General features: G+C 43.6%; 1 protein-coding gene across 2 annotated transcripts in view; it reads left to right on the top strand.

The window, feature by feature from the left end:
• Tnn (tenascin N) overlaps nt 1–19,847 on the top strand; it is a 73,368-nt gene that overhangs the window by 38,869 nt on the left and 14,652 nt on the right. For both annotated transcript variants that reach the window (XM_071600290.1, XM_071600289.1), the window contains 7 exons: nt 4,925–5,188; nt 7,793–8,056; nt 9,353–9,616; nt 13,372–13,635; nt 15,703–15,833; nt 16,824–16,956; nt 17,378–17,529. In XM_071600290.1, the coding sequence (XP_071456391.1) occupies nt 4,925–5,188; nt 7,793–8,056; nt 9,353–9,616; nt 13,372–13,635; nt 15,703–15,833; nt 16,824–16,956; nt 17,378–17,529 (1,472 nt within the window). The remainder of the gene's footprint in view (nt 1–4,924; nt 5,189–7,792; nt 8,057–9,352; nt 9,617–13,371; nt 13,636–15,702; nt 15,834–16,823; nt 16,957–17,377; nt 17,530–19,847) is intronic.

The following is a 19,847-nucleotide window of genomic DNA, read 5'->3' as shown; positions in this document are numbered from 1 at the left end:
TGTGTATAGAAAGGTGTCCATTTCTTCCAGGTTTTCCAATTTATTTGGAGTATAAATTTTCAGAATAGTCCCATATTTTCAAAATAGCCTCCTTTTACATCTCTAATTTTATTAATTTGGGTCTTCTCACTTTTCCTTTGGTTAGTTTGGCAAAGGGCTTATCAATCACGTTTATTTTTTCGAAGAACCAATGTTTATTTCATTGATCCTTTGTATTTTTTTTTCTCAAATTTTTTTTTAATTTTAGCTCATCGATTTCCTTCCTTCTACAGATTTTGGAAGTGGTTTGTTCCTATGTTTCAAGGAGCTTGAGATGCAGCATTAGGTAGTTTATTTGGGATTGTTCTTATTTTCCTATATTGGCACTCATAGTTATAAATCTTTCTCTCACCTTCATAATGTTGCAGACATTCTGGCATGTTGTATCGCTATTTTCCTATTCTCATTTGATTCTAAGAATTTTAAAATTTCTCCCCTGATTTCTTATATCATTTACTCATTATTCAAAATGATGTATTGTTAAAATAAAACTAAAAGATAAAAAAGTATATTGTTCACAGCTAGGGGTGTAGCTCATTGGTAGAGCTTATTCAGCTGTTTTGGATGAAATATTCTACAGATGTATGTTAAGTCCATTTGCTTTATATTATTGGTCAGATCCAAAGAGTCTTTATTAAGTTTATGTCTGGATAACCTATCTATTGGTGAGAGAGGTATGTTGATATCACCCAGTATTATTGTATTGGGGTCTACTTGAGTCTTTGAATAGTATTCGCTTTAAGTAATTAGGTGCACCAATGTTTTGTGTATAAATATTTACTATTTTTATATCTTCTTATTGGATTATTCCCTTTACCTGTATGAAGTGATTAATTTTGGCTTAAAAATTTGATTTGTCAGGCATGAGATTAGCTACTCTGCTTGTTTGGGGCTCCATTTGCATGGGATGTCAATTTCTATCCTTTAAATTTCAGCCAGGGGCTGTTTTTGCTTGTAGGGTGAGTCTCTGGCAAATAGTTCAGTCTGGTTTTTAAAAATCTATTCTGCCAGCCTATGTATTTTAACCAATGTTATTATAGATATATTTATTAATTCCTGCCATTTTGATTTATTGATAATGTTTAATTTGGTTCTATTTTCTTAGCTACTCCATAAATAAGATTTGTTCATTTGTGTGTGCACTCTGTTTTTAATTTTATTTAAAAAATTTCTCTGTGTGAGATATTTATTTAAGTATTTTCTGTAGTGCTGGCTTAGTAGTCATGAATTCTTTTAGTTTCTTCTTATATTTAAAGTTTTTTATTTCTTATTTGATTCACAGGTGTTATCCACAGGCTTTGTGTTAATTCTCTCTGTTTTTGTTATAGGAATGCATGTCCTTAAGTGGAACCTGAGGACACCCATAGTATTCCTACTTGGGGTCTGGTTGTTAGTTTGGGGGTTTTTGTCTCTTCTATTCTTTGTATTAAAGTATTACTGAAGTTTGGGTGTGGTAGTTTATGTGTGGAGCAAATTGTACTGTCTCTTGGCTGGGTATAGTTCAGAAGCAGAGTTTCTACCCTGTGAACTTATAGTGCCCTCTAGTTTCCTAGCACTTCACATAAAAGGGGAAAATATATACAGCATTAAAAAACATTACATACTCTGTGCCTACTATGAAATCTACAGCACTAATTATCACAAAAACAGGAATGGCTGGGTTAGCAGCTGACAAGAGCAAAAACAGTAAATAGCCCTGGACTAGATCTGGCATTAAACAGCAGGTGTCGACTACGCTGCCCACAGGACAATGACTGCAACACCATGAACAGGGAGGGCGGAGCTATATACAACAATTAGTTCTGAGAGATTATAAAAATATAGTTCATTAAAAGAAAGAAATTATGATAGAAAGGTAAAAGAAATTTTAAAATGTTCAAGATGTGAACAGAGAAAATGCAGAAGATATGTAGCAAGTAATGACTATAAAGAAGAAGGAAAACAACAACAACAACAGAAAACAAAGATTGAGACAAAAAGGAACAAGAGAAACAAGTAAAAAAAATAAACAAGAATCCCTAACTCTCATAAGACAAGGAAAAATAACTATCATTAAAAAATTGCCAAGAATGAGAAAAAAAGAAAGAAATATAACCATTACCAATATATATCCATGACCAATCAGCATAGCAAGAACACAAACACACACATACACACAATAAAAAAGGAAAAGAGATAAAGATTCTTAGAAAAAAATGAAAGAATTGTCTCCACTGAAGTGGTCGTAACTGTTGATGAGGATGGATGGTCACTGCTCATCCCTGAGGGTCAGTCCTTCTTTCTGTTTCTTCTTGTGTTATGTACAGAGAGAAAGAGACACATGAGAGACAGAGACACAGAGAAAGGGCTGGGGAAACAGTTCAGTTGGTAGAAAGCTTGCCTCTCATGCACAAGGCCCTGGGTTCAATCCCCAGTACCACAAAAAGAAAAAAAGAAAAAAAAAATACAAAGAAAGAGTAAGGGCTGGCAGTTGCTAACCGCTTCCTTTTTAGAAATGTTCACCAAGTTTCCAGCTAGAGTGGCTCTAAACTGAAGCTGGTTGAGATAGCTCTCAGTTTCCCTTCTCACCAGTATAAGGTAGGATGGAATGGGAAGTACGTCAGTTGAGTGTTGTCTGCCCAGACCAGATGGATGCACTCCCAGGGTGAGGCTGCTTAAAGTTCTAAGAGGGGAGTTCTGGTGGCTGGGGCTTACGTCTAAATGGGCCTTAGGGACTTTGTTGGGTGTTGTCTTCTCTGGAGAGGTTAGATCAACCCATTTCTAGGGCCAGATTCAGATCTCTGCTGGGAGTCTGGATCACCTCATGGAGCAGGGGAGCCAACCCTCCAAAGCTCTCACACACTTCGCTGGCCATGGATATGGTCTTCCAAGGCTGTGAGAGTAATCATGCCCACCAGTTCAGCTTCCCAACCCTGTTCAGCTGGTCACGTGAGCTGCCCGACTCAAAGGGAAAGTGAGTTTCCCTCCCCGTGGGATTTCTGATTTGGATCCCCCTGGGCACCATCTTCTCTGTGCCTGTTTCACGTACATTCTGCCAGGTCCACCCTAGGCCACAGACAGGTGCTTTCCAGGGCAGCATGGCAGAGTTTGCTGTGATCTCCTGGTTCCTGCAGCAGCAAGCTGCAGCATGGCTGCCTCAAGGTGGTCCCCACCTCAGCCCTCTGCAGCCAGTTGAGAAAGAGAGGACTTTTCAAACGCTAGCTCCTGTGCAGCCTCCGAATCAGGCAATTTCAGGCCACTTGTCTAATCTGTCGGTTTTCCCTCCTCACATCTGTTCACTGTGTTTATTTCTGTTGGTATCATCCCTGCCTCTGCAGTGAGCTGCTGCTGCTGCTGCTGCTGGCTTGGCTCCAGTGTACTCTTTGCTGTTCTTTGTTCAATACACCTGAATAGAGGCTGGCTCTCTGATAAAGAATCTCAGTAAATTTCCTCTTTCACCCACTTTGCTGAGAAGCAGTATTCCTGCTGCTTGAATCTGGGGCCACAAGGCCACTGGAACTGCAGCTTTCCTCTGATACGCCCTAGCTTGAATTGCCATAAATCCTGTTTTGAATAGTCTTTACTACATTTGAGGATCCCATGGTTGTAGTTGTATATAATAACAGTTCACAATTTTAGTGCTTTTCTGTCTCTGTTCCTCATTTTTTAAGAAGTCTTATTAATATGCATTTATATATTATAAAGTTCACTCCTTTAAAATGTACAATTTGACAGTTTTTGTGCATTCAGAGCTATGCAGACACCACCACAGTCTGTTTCAGCACACATCACCAATGAGAAACCTCATATCCATTACTGATTGCTCCCTGTCCCCAGTCTCTGCAGCCTTGGTAATAGCTGCTGTCTCTCCACACATCTCCCTGTCCTGAGCATTTCACATGCAGGGTAAACATAATACCTGGCTTCCTTCCTGAAACATGTTATTCTCCAGGTTCATCCATGGATCATTACTTAATTTCGTTGTGAATTAATATTTCACTGTGTAAATATACCACATTGTCTTTTTCACCAGCTGTTGGGCTTGTGAGTTATTCCCAATTTTTAGCTGTTGTGAATAATGATGGTTGGCTATTTGCATTTAATTTTTTTTTCTGCTTCTGGGGATCAAACCCATGGTAGGCAAGTGCTCTACCACTGAGCTTGATCCCACAACCCTGTATACAAGTTTTGTGTGCATATATATCTTCATTTATCTTAGATATATGCTTAAGTGTAGAATTAATCTAATAATTTGGTAATTCTATCTTCAATTTTGAAGGAACTCCCAGGTATTTCTGTAGTGGTTGTGTTGTTTTGCTTGCCCAATACCAATAAATGAGGGTTAGTTTTAAAAATTTCTTTTGTCCTCAGAGGAATTTGTTAAAATACTATAATAGGAACCAATATGCCCATTTTGCAGTTGAGAAAGTTCAAATAAGTGAAAGTCAGGATTTCTACAAATCACATAGCTGATAATTCATGGTGTGGTTCATAAAATATTCATGAATTATCAAATTATCAAGGTACCTTAAAAATCTGTCTAGTGAAAGGCTCACATTTAAGATGAGGACTGTGAGGTACAGAGGCAGTGAGGGGTGCAAGAGCTGGAAAGACCCATGGTCTGGGGACTGCAGCCAGGGTGCTTCCTGCCCCTCAGCTAAGCCATAGGCTGAGACCAGAACCCGGCCCCTCTCACTCTGGGGTGTTGCTCATTTCACTTTCCAGTGCTGCTTCCTTGAGGACCCAAGAATCCAGCTGTGCAGACAAGGTCTGTGTCTGTGATACCCCTGAAAAACAACACAGGAGAAGGGAAAACCATGAGAACAGGAAACTGCTTTCGCCCAGCAACATTCTTGCTCTCTGGTGCCTGTTAGTAGTGTTTATTGATCAGCACTTTTCCTTTTAGACATTGACAGCCCCAAAAACCTGGTGACTAAACAGGTGACAGAGAACACTGCCACTGTCTCCTGGGACCCCGTGGAGGCTGACATTGACAGGTACGTGGTGCGCTACACCTCTGCTGACGGAGAGACCAAGGATGTTCCAGTGGGGAAGGATCAGAGCAGCACCGTCCTGACGGGCCTGAGGCCAGGTGTGGAGTACAGAGTCTACGTGTGGGCTCAGAAGGGGAAACAGGAGAGCAGAAAAATCAACACCAAGGCTCCCACAGGTAAGGGCATCGTTCTTTGGCAATCTAACACTATGCTGGGCCTGTGGGAGGATATTTAGTTTTCCTTGTCTGATATTGGCAGAAATCAGTGACCCGTAGAAGACCTGGATGGCAGACCTTTGTCATACTGTTCCCACCATCCTTCAGTAACTTTGAACACATTATCTTATAATAGGTCCTTGGATTCAGCCTCATATTTGGGCTTCATAAAGATTAGTGGTAATTGGTCATGTCCACCCACTGTACCTCCAATTGTGTGTTTTCTTTGTGGTTAGTCATCAAAACACTTTCAGAAAGGGTAGAGATATAAAGAAGACACATACTTTAGGATCTGCATGCTGGGTACCTTGGGAGATGGCTTTTGCTGTGCTTACAAAGGAACAAGGGGAGGTTATTACTTTCTTAGTGGATAAATTCTGTTTTGAATAGTCTTTTTTTAAATTTTTTTTTTTTTAGTTGTTGATAGATCTTTATTTTATTCATTTATACGTGGTGCTGAGACTCGAACCCAGTGCCTCATACATGCCAGGCAAATGCGCTACCGCTGAGCCACAGTCCCAGCTCCTGTTTTGAATAGTCTTTACTAATTTGGGTTCCTCGTTGTAGTTACATGGAATAACAGTTCACAATTTTAGTGCTTTGCCATCTCTGTTTCTCATGTTTTAAGAAGTCTTATTAAGATGCATTTGAATATTATAAAATTTGCTCCTTTAAAATACATAATTTGACAGTTTTAGAGCATTCAGAGGGGTGCAGACACCACCACAGGCTGCTTCAGCACATTTTCAACACCAATGAGAAACCTCTTATCCATTACTGATTGCTCCATTCCCAATCCTTGCAGCCGTAGGTAACAGCTACTGTTACCTCACTTCTCCCTGTCCTGAGCATTTCACATCCAGGGTTAACATGATACGTGGCTTTTTGTGCCCGGCTTCCTTCATGAAGCATGGTATTTTCCAGGTTCATCCATATTGTAGCCTGCATAGGTACTTAATTTTGTTGTGAATTAATATTTCATTGTACGGATACACCATATTTTGTTCGTCAGTTTTTGGACTTTTGTATTTTTTTTGTTTTACAATTGTGCATAATGATGCTATGAGGATTTATGTATAAGTTTTGTATGAAGCTATATGTATATAGCTTCTGTATATATATACATATAGCTTCATACAAAATTTATACATAAATCCTCATAGCATCATTTTATATATATATGTACATATATCTTCATAAAAAAAAAGATTTTATATATATACACACACATACACACATACACATATCTTCATACAAAACATATATATATATATATATTTCTTTTAGGCATCTGCCCAGAAGTGTGATTACTATATCATTTGGTATTTCATTTTTTTTTTTCCTAGCTGTACTGGGAATTGACTTAGGGTCTCTGACATGATAGGCAAATACTCTACCAGTGAACTACATCCACAGTCCCTTCTTAAAATTTTGAGACAGGTCTTGCTAAGCTGCCAAGGCTGACCTCAAATTTGGTAATTTTTCTGCCTCAGCCTCACAAGTACCTGGGTTTACTGGACGTGCCACCAGGCCTGGCTTTGTAGTTCTATTCTGAATTTTTGAGGGACTGCCAGGATGTTTCCATAGAGGTTAAATCATTGTATGTCCAGCAGCAATGAATGGTGGTTATTTCCTTCATTTGCTTTAGCCTCAGAAGAAGGTATATTTTTTTGAGTTGTAGAGCAGAAATCAACATCCACATTTGCAGTTGAGAATGCTCAAATTCAGTGCATGATTTCTACAAGTCACAAAGTTACATTTATTAGGTTTGATTCATTAAATATGGGATATTATGGTATCTTAAAAATCTGTATAGAGTAGATGGGCATGGTGGTGCGTGCTTGAAATTCCAGCCCCTCAGAAAGCTGAGGCAGAAGGGTGTCAAGATCAAGGCCAGGGCTGTGGCTGTGGCTCAGTGGTAGAGCACTAGCCTAGCACGTGCAGGGCCCTGGGTTTGATCCTCAGCACCACATAAAATAAATAAATAAAATAAAGGTATTGTCCAACTGCAACTAAAAAAAAAAAAAAAAAAAAGATTAAGGCCAGTCTGTGCAACTTAACAAGATTCTATCTCAAAGTAAAAAACAAGAGTGTTTGCCTAGCATCTGTGGGGCCATGGGTTCTATCCATAGTACCACACCACACCACACCACACCAAATAAACAAACAAATAGCAAACATCCACATTTACAGATGAGGAATGTGAGGCACAGTCGGAGGCAGTGAGGGGTCCAAGGCCATGGGCAGCTGGGGGCAGAGCTGGAGAAGACCCGTGGTCTGGGGGCTGCAGCCAGGGTGCTTGCTGCCCCTCAGCTGTGCCTCAGGCTGAGTCCAGAACCCAGCCCCTTTCACTCTGGGGTGCCACTCATTTCACTGTCCCGGGCTGCCTCCTTGAGGACCCAAGAATTCAGCTGTGCAGACAAGCTCTGAGTCCATGACACAGGAGAAGGGAAGAACATAGAAGAAGGGAAATCATGAGGACAAGAAACTGCCCCGGCCCAGCAAAACGGGCACACTCTCTGGTGCCTGTTAGTAGTGTTTATTGATCAGCCCTTTTCCTCTTAGACATTGACAGCCCCAAAAACCTGGTGACTAAACAGGTGACAGAGAACACTGCCACTGTTTCCTGGGACCCTGTGGAGGCTGACATTGACAGGTACATGGTGCGCTACACCTCTGCTGACGGAGAGACCAGGGAATTTCTGGTTGGGAAGGATCAGAGCAGCACTGTCCTGACGGGCCTGAGGCCAGGTGTGGAGTACACAGTTGATGTGTGGGCCCAGAAGGGGGCCCGGGAGAGCAGGAAGGCCACCACCAAGGCCCCCACAGGTAAGGTGACACCTATCATACGGCACCTATGGGAGGTCAGAGTTTATTTCCTCCTGTGATGTGGGAAGAAGAGGATAATCTATGCAGGGGCAGGACAGTCTCCCTGGGTACTGGACACATTCCATGCCATTCCTCACTTCCTTACTGGTTTCCTTAGAGGTCAGTTCCTCATGTCATTCTCTAAGCTATTTTTGGATAGTGTATCTAACAAATTCTCTTCTGTGTGCTGGAGATATTATTGATGTTCTCAGTTAGTTTGAAGAGGAATAGTAAATAAAAATAAATACTATTTAGAGTGCAGTAAAAGTTCAACTTTATAAGTGTGACTTCTAATAGAGCAGATAGATGTATGGGGTTTGCTTTACTACAAATGAATCATACCTTTAAAATGAGTTTGTGACTATAAACGATGATTACTTCTCTGAATGAGATGGATATGGTGTAGGTATAGAGAACGTGATGACACAGTTGATTTGGGGGTCTGTGACCTAAGTGACACTGATGAGGTCAGAGTGTTCTTGGATGAGTTGGGGTGTCACAGTAAGCACATTGAAACGCCCAAATAACAATGACTTAAGCAAGAGAAAAGTTTATTTCCCTGTGTAGAATAGCAGAGTGTAATGGGCCAGGGTTTTGAGGATAAACATAATTTTTGCGTTATATTCTTACCATTGTAGAAGAGATATGTGACCATATTGTGGACAGTGATTTAACTATCAAATCAATATGACAAGTAGATCCATATATACGGAAGAATATTAAAATAGGGTTTGAATTTTTGCCGACTTATTTTGCAACATGTGCCAAGCACTTTCCATGTGTCCTGTCCTCTGTTAGCATTGGGGACATGAAGGGGAATAGATGCAGCCTTCTCCTGCAGCATTTGGTTGTGACTGTTAGAATCTCCTTCTATGAAAAGAGAGGTCTTCACTGACATGAGGGCAGACATAAGGGTGTTAGCTCCCAGATCCTCCTCCACTCAGAACCTTGCACACTGCCTACAACGTGCCTTGTGATGAGGAAAGGCTCCCTGTGCCTTACTAAATGAACAAGAAGATCTGTGAAGCTTTCGGTAGAGGTGATAGACCAGATTTTCAGATTCTTGTTGACAGTGCTTTGTAGTTGAGAAGACAAGTGTATCCAGGGAGAGAGATGTATGTTCATGAACTAGTTAGAAAACAAATGAGATGAAAACCCACAAAACTTGAAAGAGTCTCATCACAGGCAAAATGGCCACCAGTTTCTGCACCGTGGAACCTGTTCATAGCGCGTACTGATCAGCACTTTTCCTTTTAGACATTGACAGCCCCAAAAACTTGGTGACCAACCAGGTGACAGAGAATACCGCCACTATCTCCTGGGATCCAGTGCAGGCTGACATAGACAGGTACATGGTGCGCTACACCTCAGCTGATGGAGAGACCAGGGAGGTCCCAGTGAGGAAGGAGAAGAGCAGCACCGTCCTGACGGGCCTGAGGCCAGGTGTGGAGTACACAGTCCACGTGTGGGCCCAGAGGGGGGCCCGGGAGAGCAAGAAGGCTGACACCAAGGCCCCGACAGGTAATAGGCTCCACTCTTTGGGAATGTCAGAGCTGCCGTGCTAGATCCATGGAGTCAAGTTTGTTTCCCTTTTTTCTATTGGTAGGTAACGGGGCGGGGGTAGGGGGGCAAGTAGAGCAAATAGGATAATTAACACAGCTTATTGCATTAATGAGCTATTGTTTCTTCATGATGACACAGTTGATTTGGGGGTCTGTCACTTAAGGGACTGTGGGCTGTTTTTGCAGGGTGCTTTAGTACATTTTCTGATGCTATAATAGCATTCCACAGATCGTGTGAATTGTAAACAAAACAAGTTTATTTGGTTTGTGGTTCTGGAGTCTGAAGTCCCAGAGCTTGGTGCTGTCATCTGCTGATGACCTTTGTGCTGTGTCATAACTTGGCAGGAGGGCAAGAGAGACAGCAAGAGGGCTCTGACCTTATCCTACCTTGTGATCTCTCACCTACTCCTGTGATAATGACACTAATCCATGAGTGAGGGCAGAACCCTTGTGACCCAGTCATCTCTCAGAGTTTCCACTGCTTAATGCTGATACAGTAACGGTTCAATTTCATGATGAGCTTTAGAGGAGTCAGGCATTCAAACCAGAGCCATTCACCTAACGAGGGAAGGAAGCATAGTAATAGACTCCACTGAGTAGTCCCTCCAATGGCTTAAAAATCTTTCTAAAGTCTATGTTTCTCACCATTGTGCTTCTCAGCTATAGAACATTTTAGGAATAAGCTGAGTATGGTATACTCTGTAATCCAACTATTTGGGAGGCTGAGGCAAGAGGATTACAAGTTCAAGGCCAGCCTGGGCAGTCCTAATGAGACCCTGTCTCAAAAGTAAAAAAATAAAAAGCATTGGCGGGGGGTGCATAGCTCAGTGGTAGAGCATCCTTGGGTTCAACTCCCCATAGAAAGAAAGAAACTATAGAAATAATGTAAATAATGTAAAACAATTCAAAATTCCTAAAACCAGTGGATTAGGAATTGTTTTGTGGCAGGCTATTTTATGTAGGTTTGACTTAATGCATACCTTATAGTTAAGTTATAAACATTAATTGGGCAGCTAGAGCTCTGTTCCAACATGCAGCTAACTTAATGAACATCTTCTCAGTTGGCAGTCGTGGAGATAGAGCCGTGAACAAAATAAATATGGCAGCACTCTGAAAGTCCACTGGGAGAGGGACAGTAAACAAAAAGTCAAATCTATGATTATGAATTATGATGAGTTCTGGGAAGGAGATGAACATGATGCAGGTGTAGAGAACAACAGGGAGGGGTGGTCCTTAGCGGGGTGAGGGAGTACTGATAACAGACACCTTGATGGAGACACCCAAATAGCAGTTGTTACAGGAGGGGAATCTGTTCCTGTGTTTAAAATGGCAGCGTGTAAGGGGGCCAGGGCTGTGTGGTAGCTCCCTGGTGCAGGACACCCAGGCTCCTTGTCTGTGGTTGTTCAGTGGACTCCAGGGAGTTGGCCTCATTTACTTGGCAACAGCTGCATCTGCATTCCAGCCAGTGGGAGGGGCCTGGGAAAGGGCAGGCATGACTGGCATATTGCACACATAGATTCTTCCTATTCACTGTCAGATCCAAGACACAGTGCCAGACCTCACTACAGAGAGGCTGGTAATGAGGTCTTCATCTGAATAACCATATGCCCAGTTTTACTTCTCTTTTTCTTTCCAGTGTTGGGGATTAAATCCTCATGCATGCTAGGCAAACACTGTAGCTCTATAGCTCTGAGCTACATCCCCAGCCCTTAGTTTTAACTTCCTTAAAATTTTCCTGGAAACTATTTAAGTTGCATCTAGCTAGTGTGACTATTTAGTTTTTAATTAATTAAGAATAACTAAAATAAAAATTATTTCCTCAGTTGAACCAATCACATTCAGATAGTCAATAGCATGTGTGGCTAAGGCTACTGTATCAGACAGTGCAAATTCCAGAAATATTGGTTGCATCATTGCAGAGATCTGTTGGACAGTGCGCTTACAGAAGAAGGAGAGGGTAGATACCGGGGAAAAAGCTATTTCTGGCATAGGCAAGAGCATGTGTGATGGCCCTGAGCAGGAACAGCCCAGGAGATGGTTGCAGAGCTGAAAGAGGATAATATCTTTGAACACAGAAGGTGAGCTGGCAAGTGTCTTGAGATGAGGTGGGAAGGAGCAGGGTTAGGTCATCCAGGACCACATGGCACCTGAAAGAGGAAATATGTTATATTTACTAGTCAAGAGTGACATAATGCAGTATTCAAAAACATTTTGCACACCATAGTGAGGAGAATAAATGGCAGAGAGAAGGCAAGGGTAGAAGCAGGAAGATTAGTAAAGAAATTATTATAAAAATCTGGGTGAGAGATGGTGATGATTTGGATAAGTGTGGTGGCAGTAGGAAGAGAGAAAAGGGGTTGCTGGGAGTATATTGTATAAGTGACAGTGCTTGTTGATCAATGAGATGTAGGGTAAGAAGAAAATAAGGAATCAAATATGACCTTTGTTTCTGATTTGAGCAACACAGAAGATTGTGATACCATTGTTTTGACAAGCAAGGCTGAGAGATAAATGTTTGGGAAGGAATGTGAGACTTTTAAATATTTAAGCTTGAAATATCTGTGAGGTTTTTTGGTAAATTGAGTGATTTATTCATTAATTCCAACACATGTTTAGGGGGTGTCTAATACAGGCGGGGCACTGTGGTAGATGAGCAGCAGTTGACTCAAGCCAGGAGCTCAGAATTTTGTGAAGCCATGAGCATCCAGTTGACACTTTAAGCTGTGGATATGTGTGAATCTCCCAGGGAGAAATGCAGAGAGAGAGGAAAAGAGGGAGCTTTGGCTGGTTCTTGAAGGTTTCTAACAGAGGACTGAGGATGAAGTGGAGGAGCCAGTCAGTTAGGAGGAAAATCTGGGGAGTGTGTAGCTCTTGGCAGAGCTGAGAGTTCCAAGAAGGAGGGCAGGGATCAGCTCTGCCAAATGCTCTCAAATGTCAAGTAAAGTGAGGATTTCAAGTGTCCACTAGAAAGTTGTCCTTGGTGACCTTGACTAGCAGATTAGTGGTGTGTTGTAGGCAGGTGCCAAACATGAAGTTGAGGAGTGAGCCGGAGACAGGTGGGGTTGAACATGCAGGTGCCTCCCTTGAGTCTGTCAGCTCAGAGGTGCAGGGGATAAGTGATGCTGGGAGAGATGGGGACCCTAAGGCTGGTGTGTCTGGACTGATGGCAGAGAAGGGGAGGCTGGTGGTGCAGGAGAGAGGGCAGAGGAGAAGGACGAATACGTGGGCAGGAGAGGGGCTTCAAAACTCAGAGCAAAGAGGGTCCAGTCTTGGTTTGAGCACAAGAAAATAACAGGAACTTGGATAAAAGTCTTCGTTTCTCTGGTCTTCCATTCTCTTTCCCTTTTTATAAGTCGAGAAGTTTGGGAGGGTTGATTTCTCAGCTCTCAAATTTGGTGAAACACAGTAAATAGAAACCATGGTGATCATAAGAGTGTTTCAGCTATGCTGACTCATTTTGATGATCAGATTTTTACTGTCAATTTTGGCAAGAACTACAAGGTCAGAAAATTTCTGTATTTATAAATGTAGAGAATATCTGATTCCTTCCAGTTTTAATATTCAGTGGCTTGTTTCCCTAGAAAATGGAAGCCTCTTACCCCTGTTTTAAATGAGGTCCTACCATTATTAATGACAATGGAGAGTGGCTGGAATGGGGAGAGTGGTGAGATGTCCTTTTTTGGTTCTAAATCTTTTCTAAATCTTTCAAAAAAGAAATCGACAGCCCCAAAAACCTGGTGACCAATCGAGTGACAGAGAACACCATTACCATCTCCTGGGACCCCGTGCGAGCCACCATTGACAGGTACATGGTGCGCTACACCTCAGCTGATGGAGAGACCAGGGAGGTTCCAGTGGGGAAGGAGAAGAGCAGCACCGTCCTGACGGGCCTGAAGCCAGGTGTGGAGTACACCATCCAGGTGTGGGCCCAGAAGGGGGCCCGGGAGAGCAAGAAGGCCAACACCAAGGCCCTGACAGGTATTCGAGGGACCAGCCAAGGGAACCCTTCACACTTATCATGACTGGGTGGGGAGGGGTTCAGGAAGTGAGCTTGATTTACCCGAGGACATTCTTCAAGGCTGTTTCCTATTTACATTTTTGAAATGATACTCTGACGTATGACCATCCAGAGAAGATTGCGTGTAGAGGCCGTGGTGGGATGGTTGTCCAAAACATGGCTGCCCCTAGCCACATACTCTCAGCCCAGCTGTTGGTCTCTCTGGCCCTTGGTATCAGAACTGGTTGGGCCTCAACTCCAGGTGGAAGAGGAGAGGCAGGGACCTCAGTCTGTCTCTTCCAGGGTGGGGGTGAGGCGTTGCCATGGGGTGAGGCCTGCATGCCATATCCAGTTGCTCACCCAGGGTGCTGGGCTGTGTGTGTTTGTGTGGGTGAGGGTCTCTAGGCTTGGCTGAGCATCATGGAATCAGGCTGCAGTAGGAGCTGGAGGTCTGTGGTCATTCAGGCAGTTTGGGCAAGTTCTGTTCATACCCTTTATGGTCAAGTGCACCAACTGGGGCCTCTGGAATTAGAGGTGCCCTAAGTTTCTTCATGATTTTAATTTTATTGAAAATTAGCCAGTATTTTTAACCCTCGAGTGAATATGTGCTTTTAGCAAAAGTTTTCAAACTAAAGAAATCTATGTAAAAACAAAACAAAACCACCTCTTCTTTCCACCCCAGACTCCCCACACCTGTGTGCTCTCCCAGTGAGCAGCAAACAGGGTCTCTGTCCCTGACTTCTCCTTCTTTCCCTCCATTTCTCTCTTGTCTCCCCCATTCCTTTCATGGTCTCTTCCTTCTTCATCTTCTCTTTACCTCACTTTTCCCATTTGTAAAGACAGGAATGAAATTTTCATCTTTCTACTTCATAGAAATGTGAAAGTAACCAAGAAAGACATCTCAAGTCCATGACCAGGGGACTAGTGGCTGTCAAAGAGGTGGCAGGAACTAGGTTAAAATGTTTAAATAGTTACAATTTTGCAAGCAAATTCAATTTTTCCGTGTGATGGGTAGAATAAGATCCATGCCAGATGTTTTAGAAAATCAAACAAAGCTGATATTACAGAAACTCGAAATTTGTCAAAACAACCTAATTCAAAACAACAGCTGTTTGTCTGATTTCTATTAAAATACTGCAGTTCTGTTCTCTGCTGAAATGCTACTGGGTAGAAAATAGCCCAGAGACGTCTTTTTGGGAACTTCTAAATTAAAATCGCCTTCAATGATGAAGTTTCTTCAAAATGGAAATTTCCATTCATGTCTTATTTAGTTTAAAAAAAATTTTTTTTTTGAAGAACTGTCTGACCAGTTATTATGGTGGTGACTAGTACTTTTGCTGAGCTTCATGCACATGCCCATGCCCGCGCACTCCCCCTGGTGTTTGGTAGGGAAGTACACGTGAGAAAATCTGCTTATTCTACCCCCTCCCCATGCCTCCATCGCTCCCTTCATTTTTCTCTGTGTAAGTACTGTCTTGTCCCACTTCTTTCTGTGCTGGGTATGCATTGCCAGTAGACACCAATGTATGCCACACCCGTGGGTATTTAAGAAATGTAACTTTGTATTTCCATCGTGGAAATTATCTTTCCGTGGAACTTAGTTTTTATCATAATCCCGGTTGTGCTTCACAGTGAGCACACCAGAGTTGCGCTTGCTGAGGCATCCCTGGTTCCTGTGTGGGGGCCCTCCTAGGTCTGTGGCTGTCTCCTGGCTCCACGTCACCCTGGGAGCCCTGCTGTCTCCAAGAACTCATTGCTCCCCTGCGCTGCTCATCTCCACTGCTTTATGGGAATCTGCTAGGGGAGGCGGGGGCCCAGATTTGGGCCTCTGGGACCCATCCAGCACCCTATTTCTTAATCTTCTTGTTCTCAGTGGGTCTTCACTTTTGGAAACAGAGGACAGGAAGTCCCTTTGGTAAGGAAAAACGTACACTGGAAGGAAGAGAAATGGGAGGATATGTAGGGAGAAAATATAAACCAATAGTTCAGAAATGGCCTTGCCTCAGCTGTACCTTAGTAATGATAATTACCTGCCTTTTTATTTACAGAAATTGACCCTCCCCAAAACCTCCGTCCGTTTGGGGTAACACATTCTGGTGGGGTGTTAACCTGGATGCCTCCCTCTGCTCAGATCGATGGCTACATCCTGACCTACCAGTTCCCAAATGGCTCAGTGAAGGTACTGGATATTCTCTGTCTTTTCCCTTAGTGTCCTGTCTCCACAGCCTCTGTGTGGAGGTACTGACTGGGCAGATCACCTCAGTTGCTGTCTGGCTGGCAACATGCTAATCATGCCGTGGGTCCTCGTCGATCACAGGCTGTGTATACCAAACATCTAAGCACAGTCATTTGTGAACACTGGTCTCAGTGTTAGGTCTAAGCTTTGTGCCTGCTCCTAGCTGACCACTGTGCATTTGCTGGCAGCACATCTTCCCTGTGTTATTTATTTTTATAACCAGTGAGGTTATAAAATGTGAGGTCTGCGAGGGCGGGGAATCATTGTCCATTTTCTTTATAGCTATATCTAAAGTGCTTAGGATAATGCTTAGCTCATGGTAGGTGCTCAATAAAAATATATTGAATGAATTGACAAATCCTTATTTAAGGGTTGTATCTACCCTTGAATCTGAAGGCCAGCAAATTTTCAAAACTTGTCCTTCTCTCTCCTTGGTAAGGTAGAAAGAAAGGCAGAAAAAAAGGAAGGCATTTTGACTTATTCGTTATTACAATGAATGCTTCTGACAGTCCTGCTAGGAGAGGTAGCCCTGTGCTTGTAGAGGGAATAAGATGGGAAATACCAGCTACTTCTGTGTCCACAGATACAATGGCCAGTTTCACTCCCTTTTAAATACCTCCTCGGCCCATCATTGTCAGCAAATTGCTGCTAGTGGTGGCTGTGGTCAGTGCTCTGGTGGGTGTCTGAAGAAGAAGTCCTTAGGGTCTGGCAGTGCTGGAGGAGTGGCGGTGCCTGGCTCTCAGCTTGTATTCCCAGTAGTGCTGAATCTCCGTGGCAGGGCCCTCAGAGAGGTGGCTAGGACCCACTGGGCTTCTGGGCTGCCACTGAGCCCTCGGAGAGCTTCTGTCAGTAGCACCAAGGAAAGCTTCAACATCCAGCATGCTGGGGCCATAAACCGCATCACTGACCACCCACTTCTTCTTTGCTTGGTAGGAGGTGCAGCTCCGAAGGGGCGACCAGAGGTTGGAGTTGCAAGACCTGGAGCAGGGCACCACCTACCCTGTGTCCTTGGTTGCCTTTAAGGGTGATCGCCGGAGCAGGAGCGTCTCCACCCCCCTCTCCACAGGTGACGAGAATCCTGGCCTCTGAATGGCAGTGCCATAGAGGACAGGCAGTGGCAAGGCTGGAGTGAGCGAGTGCTTGCAGAGTTCCGGATTTCTTGGGGCATGGGGCAATGCAAACGGAGTTAAGGATTTCAAAGAAATCCATCCCACAGTGGAGACAGTAAAGCCAGAGTGAAAGGGAGAGTTATTTTGTGGGAGAATTGGATTGGGGGAGAAAGTGATGTGAACTTAGCCTTAAAATGCCTTTGCAGAGTTTGATGAGAGCAGAGTAAGTGAGGAAAATAAAATGTGTATGAAGAGTTTGAAGGAGCAAAATAGCAGAAGGTTATGAACTGATTTCCTAACAAAATAGCTTGCCTTACGGACAGGGAAAAGCCCCGCCCTTGCCCTTCTCACCACACTGTCCCTCTGCTCGCCTTCCAGTTGATGCCCGTTTCCCACACCCCTCGGACTGCAGCCAGGTGCAGCAGAACAGCAACGCTGCCAGTGGTCTCTACACCATCTACATAAATGGCGACGCCAGCAGGCCCTTGGAGGTGTACTGTGACATGGACACGGACGGAGGCGGCTGGATTGTGAGTCCTGCAGAGCCTGGGAACTCTGGAACACCGACTGCCTTCCTAGGGAGCTGGTCACAGCTGCTCACGGGGTGTTGGGGCTCTAGTTCATTTTTATCCAGGGGACAGAGGAGCTTTGGGGACTTGCAGCTGCTTTGAGAGTGATCCCAACCTACTGTAAGGACAGAGCTTCGTACTGACTACTGGTCATAGATCAGGCTTGGTTAAATAAGGCTGGTGACCACGTGGCTTGTGTGCGTTACTTATGTTCCTAAACATTTGTAAACATGACCCTGTCCCAACAGCTTTAGAGTAAGTGGGAGGATTATTATACCTGTTTTACAGACAGGGAAAGTGAAGTCCACAGAGAAAAACACCTTGACTGAGTCACACAAGTTAATGACAAAGTCATTATTATATATATAACTCCAGCCTCCTTACTCATTAGTTTATATTATATAATATATTATATGTATTATATTATATATATTATATTGTATATATTATATATTATATTATATTAGTTATATTATATATATAACTCCAGCCTCCTTACTCATTAGTTTTTCCCAATGGGTCACCTCAGGCCATTCAAGATGGAAACACATGGCCTCTCTGGGGACTCAGTCCTCAGGATGACAGAGCCTATTGTCTAGGTTCTGCCACCCTGGCTCCACAGGACAGAAACAAGGCCTTTGGGGATTTGATTTGAAAGACTAAGACCTGAAAGGGGGAAGCTTGGACAGAGTTCTAGTAGTTTCTCTTCTCTGAGGAGGTTTTCTTTTCTTGAGCCATTGTCCCTTAAACTGCACAGCCTCTCCTTTGATTCCATGCCTGATCCAGTCATATGAAGGTGGTGATCTGATCCTTCTATCTCCCTCCCCTCTCCTCCCCGTGTCTGAACCGATAGAAGCTCTCACTGCCTCACCCAGCATGCGACCTTTGCCTGCTGTGCACTGTCAACCCACTGTGGAAACGGAAAGTGCCATCTCTTAGTGCCCAAGCTATATTCATTTACACATTTGCTCAGGGGCCTGGGAAACCAAAGACACTTGAGCATCCATGGCTGAAATGAGACCATCCGAGGAGCAGCATCAAGAAAACTCACTGTCTGCACAGGGGCATTTAACAGCTGAAAAGCCGTCATTGGATAGGATGGGAATTTTGGATGGGGAGAATTCCCGATTGATCCGTAGAATATCAGAGCAGAATGCAACGAGGGAAGTCTTCCACCTGACCAGCGCCCCCTGCACCTGCTGCTGTTCATCGGCACTGGTGTGACTCTGGGCATTCCAACCCTTCCAGCCTGAAGCCCAATTTGCTGCCACTGTGCTTGTAATTGACCATTGGCCCGTTGTGCTGCCTAGTGTGGCTTTCGAAAGCCAAACGCACATAGGAAAGAAGACATCTGTCTAGGATAACTTTAGAATGAGCTCTGTCAGTCTGGCTGCCTGGAAAACTTGCAAACTATTGCACAGTGTTTATTGAGGACCTACTGTGTGTCAGGCACTGTTTTGTGCACTCAAGATCTAGTAGTGAACAAATCAGACTGAAAGCCCCCCCCCCCCCCCCCCGTCGAGAAGCCTGTTTTCTACCTTCTGTGCAAAAGACATCCTGAGACCACCCTTCATCCTCACCAACACCCGTCCCCCAGTCCCTCTCAAGTCAAGTTCTCTGTCCCCTGGAGGTGAACCACATGAGCCAGGACCCTGCAGGGTTCACTGCAAAGCCACATGCTCCAGAAAACATGTGGAATCCCGAAAAGTTCTCCACATAGTTTACTGACAATTTTCACTTTGGGGGTTCTGGAGTCTTCTGTCACTGAAGGCTGACCTAGAGAACATTGCTTCTTTTGAGCCTTTAGAAGGTTTTTAAGAAAATTCTCCATCCTGGGTGGCAGGACCCCACTTTGATGAACAGGCTGGAAGAACACTGCCCTGGGGCAACTGGGGAACCCCGGGACTGCTGAAATGTTTCCATCTTGGAAGTCTCAGGGACTGAATCAGAGGCTCTTTCCAAGGCATTTAAAGGCAATTTTGATTTTTTTCTTCCTGGTTTAGTCATTTAGGATATTAAGTTCTTGAGTGTAAGGCCTGTTTTGGCACATAGAGCCAGACACAAAGAGATTCTTCTCCCATGAGACTGGTTCACTAAGGGGCTCTTGTTATTCCCAAATCGTTCATTATGGAGTGTGTTGGTGTCAGAAAGGGAATGGACTAGATTCTGAGTGGCTCAATTAATGCTGCCTGATCAAGGTGTATAAATGATCCCTGGGAGTCAATTCACTCAAAGCTGATTTAATACAATGCAAACAAGCATTTATTGAGATATAATAA

Source organism: Marmota flaviventris, chromosome 12 (assembly GCF_047511675.1).
Source record: "Marmota flaviventris isolate mMarFla1 chromosome 12, mMarFla1.hap1, whole genome shotgun sequence".
Taxonomy (NCBI): Eukaryota; Metazoa; Chordata; class Mammalia; order Rodentia; family Sciuridae; genus Marmota; species Marmota flaviventris.
This window is presented reverse-complemented; position numbering and strand designations above follow the sequence as displayed.